General features: G+C 36.1%; 1 protein-coding gene across 1 annotated transcript; it reads right to left on the reverse strand.

The window, feature by feature from the left end:
* Window positions 1-436: 436 nt before the first annotated feature.
* LOC144547109 (uncharacterized) lies at window positions 437-1,234 on the reverse strand. Its single transcript, XM_078295716.1, has one exon. The coding sequence runs from the start codon at window positions 1,151-1,153 to the stop codon at window positions 527-529; it is 627 nt and encodes a 208-aa protein (XP_078151842.1). The 5' UTR covers window positions 1,154-1,234; the 3' UTR covers window positions 437-526.
* Between the last annotated feature and the right edge of the window lie 755 nt (window positions 1,235-1,989).

Genomic DNA, 1,989 nt, shown 5'->3' on the forward strand with positions numbered 1-1,989 from the left:
TTGGATCGACCGTCAGGATTTAAAAACTTAAACATAGAGCCGTAGCACGGTAACAACCCGTAATATGCATATTACCATATACTCACTCTCTAAGAATACTTCACGAAGTCGAAAAGAATTGTGACAAGTTGGAACAGAACCTTTTTGTGTCTCCAGTATTTTAGTGTGAGATGCCGCACTAAATTTCAAGTGTTTGAATGCAATTTGTTAGTCGGCTTAACATTTTTTTTCCTTAATTTCTCAACAAAGAATATTTCTCTACTTTTTGTTATTTCCTTGTTCTTCTTTTTGAACTTTCAAACCGACACAAAAATAACTTCAGTTCCCGATCGATAAAAACAAAAACAAAAATCATATCGAGATAATCCAAAAGTTTGAATAATGAAAAATTTTAAAGTCATTTTGGTCGGTTCACAAATTGTTTTAACACAAGTAGTACTCCATTTTGTTTCAAAAAAAGAAACAAAATTATCCACTTCTAATAAAATTATAATTACAGATATGAAAATAATAATTTTTAATATTTTCAAGCTTCAACAATGGACATCGATTCTTCCCTATGAAACCTCGCTTGTTTTGCAATAAACTCCTCGATCATTTTTCTAAACTCATCGGCCTCCTCGACGCTCGGCCTGTATTCCTCCTCCAGTACTTCGTCTCCATTTCTCTTCTTCCTGATCTCAGTATCTGACCGCTTCAGCAGCTTATCATCCTTTCTCTTCTTCTCAAACTTTTCCGATTTGCTTCGTACAAACTTGGTCGCCATTGACGTCGTCTCAACCGACACTGCTTCTTTATCCTCAAAGATGACATCTTGTTGTGTAGGAGTTGAAGAGACGATGCTTTCATGGGTCGGGTCTTCCTGGAGGAGTTCTTGATAGAGGGGAGGAGATGTTGATGTCGAGGAGGAGGAGGAAAGATGGCGAGAGAGGTGGAGAAGGAGAGCAACGATGGAGTTGCCAAGAAGGAAGATGAAGTGGGGGTGAAGGAGACCAGTAGCGAGGCGGCGAAGGAAGGAGAAGAAAGTGGGGAGGTGTCTGGTGGCATAGGCAACAAGGAGGAAGGCGACAGAGAACTCGGCGAGGCGGAGAGCTCGAGAGAAGGCGCGCAAGAGAGGGGTTTGACGGAATGAGATGGGTTTCTTGATCTCCATTAGAATGTGAGTGTGTTTGGATTGTGAGAGAGAGAGATGTAATGAAGTTGGAAGTGGCAAAAGAGAGCTTGGGGAAGTCGCGAGTGTGGAGCAAGGGTTGGGGTTTTTATAAGGGAAAGGTGAAAGCTCTCTGCTTCTTTGCCAAAATTGTTTCTTTATATATTTTGTATTGTTTCAATGTCCGTTAGCGATTAGTGGTACGTGGAAGACTCTTTAAAATTTTAGTTTGTTACAAGTTGTATTTCTAAAAAAATTCATTTTAACAATCATTCTTTGAATTATAAATTTATTAAAGATGACTATTTCAAAAAAGTTAATTTATTTTTATTATTTATTAGCACGAAATAATCAGAATATTTTTATTTTTATTGTTTAATATTTAAATTATATTTTATAAACAACTTTGAGTGGAGGCTATGGTAGAGCTGAAAACGGATCGAATACTAATCGGATATTGAATATCTGTATAAATATACTTAAATATTTTCATAATATATATTAAATATATATATAGAGAGAGAGATAGGCTAATGTGCTTCCGGTAGCATATGGGCCGAAATGCTACCGGTCCAAATTTGAAATTTCAAAATCCAAAAAGTCGATCTGAACCGTTCATCTTGTTCTCCATATTAATATGTGCTTGGAGACCAAATTTTATATTTTTCTGAAATTTTTTACTATTTATTAAGCCACTTTGAAAATCGCTGATCCAACGGTTTTACTGTTTTGTTAAGCCACCGTTGGATCAGCGATTTTCAAAGTGGCTTAATAAATAGTAAAAAATTTCAGAAAAATGTAAAATTTGGTCTCCAAGCACATATTAATATGGAGAACAA

The sequence above is a fragment of the Carex rostrata genome, chromosome 30 (genome assembly GCF_964058835.1).
Source record: "Carex rostrata chromosome 30, lpCarRost1.2, whole genome shotgun sequence".
NCBI lineage: Eukaryota > Viridiplantae > Streptophyta > Magnoliopsida > Poales > Cyperaceae > Carex > Carex rostrata.

Bases quoted from the DNA above. Each gene is read 5' to 3' on its own strand.
- LOC144547109 (XM_078295716.1), bottom strand. From the start codon at position 1,153: ATGGAGATCAAGAAACCCATCTCATTCCGTCAAACCCCTCTCTTGCGC.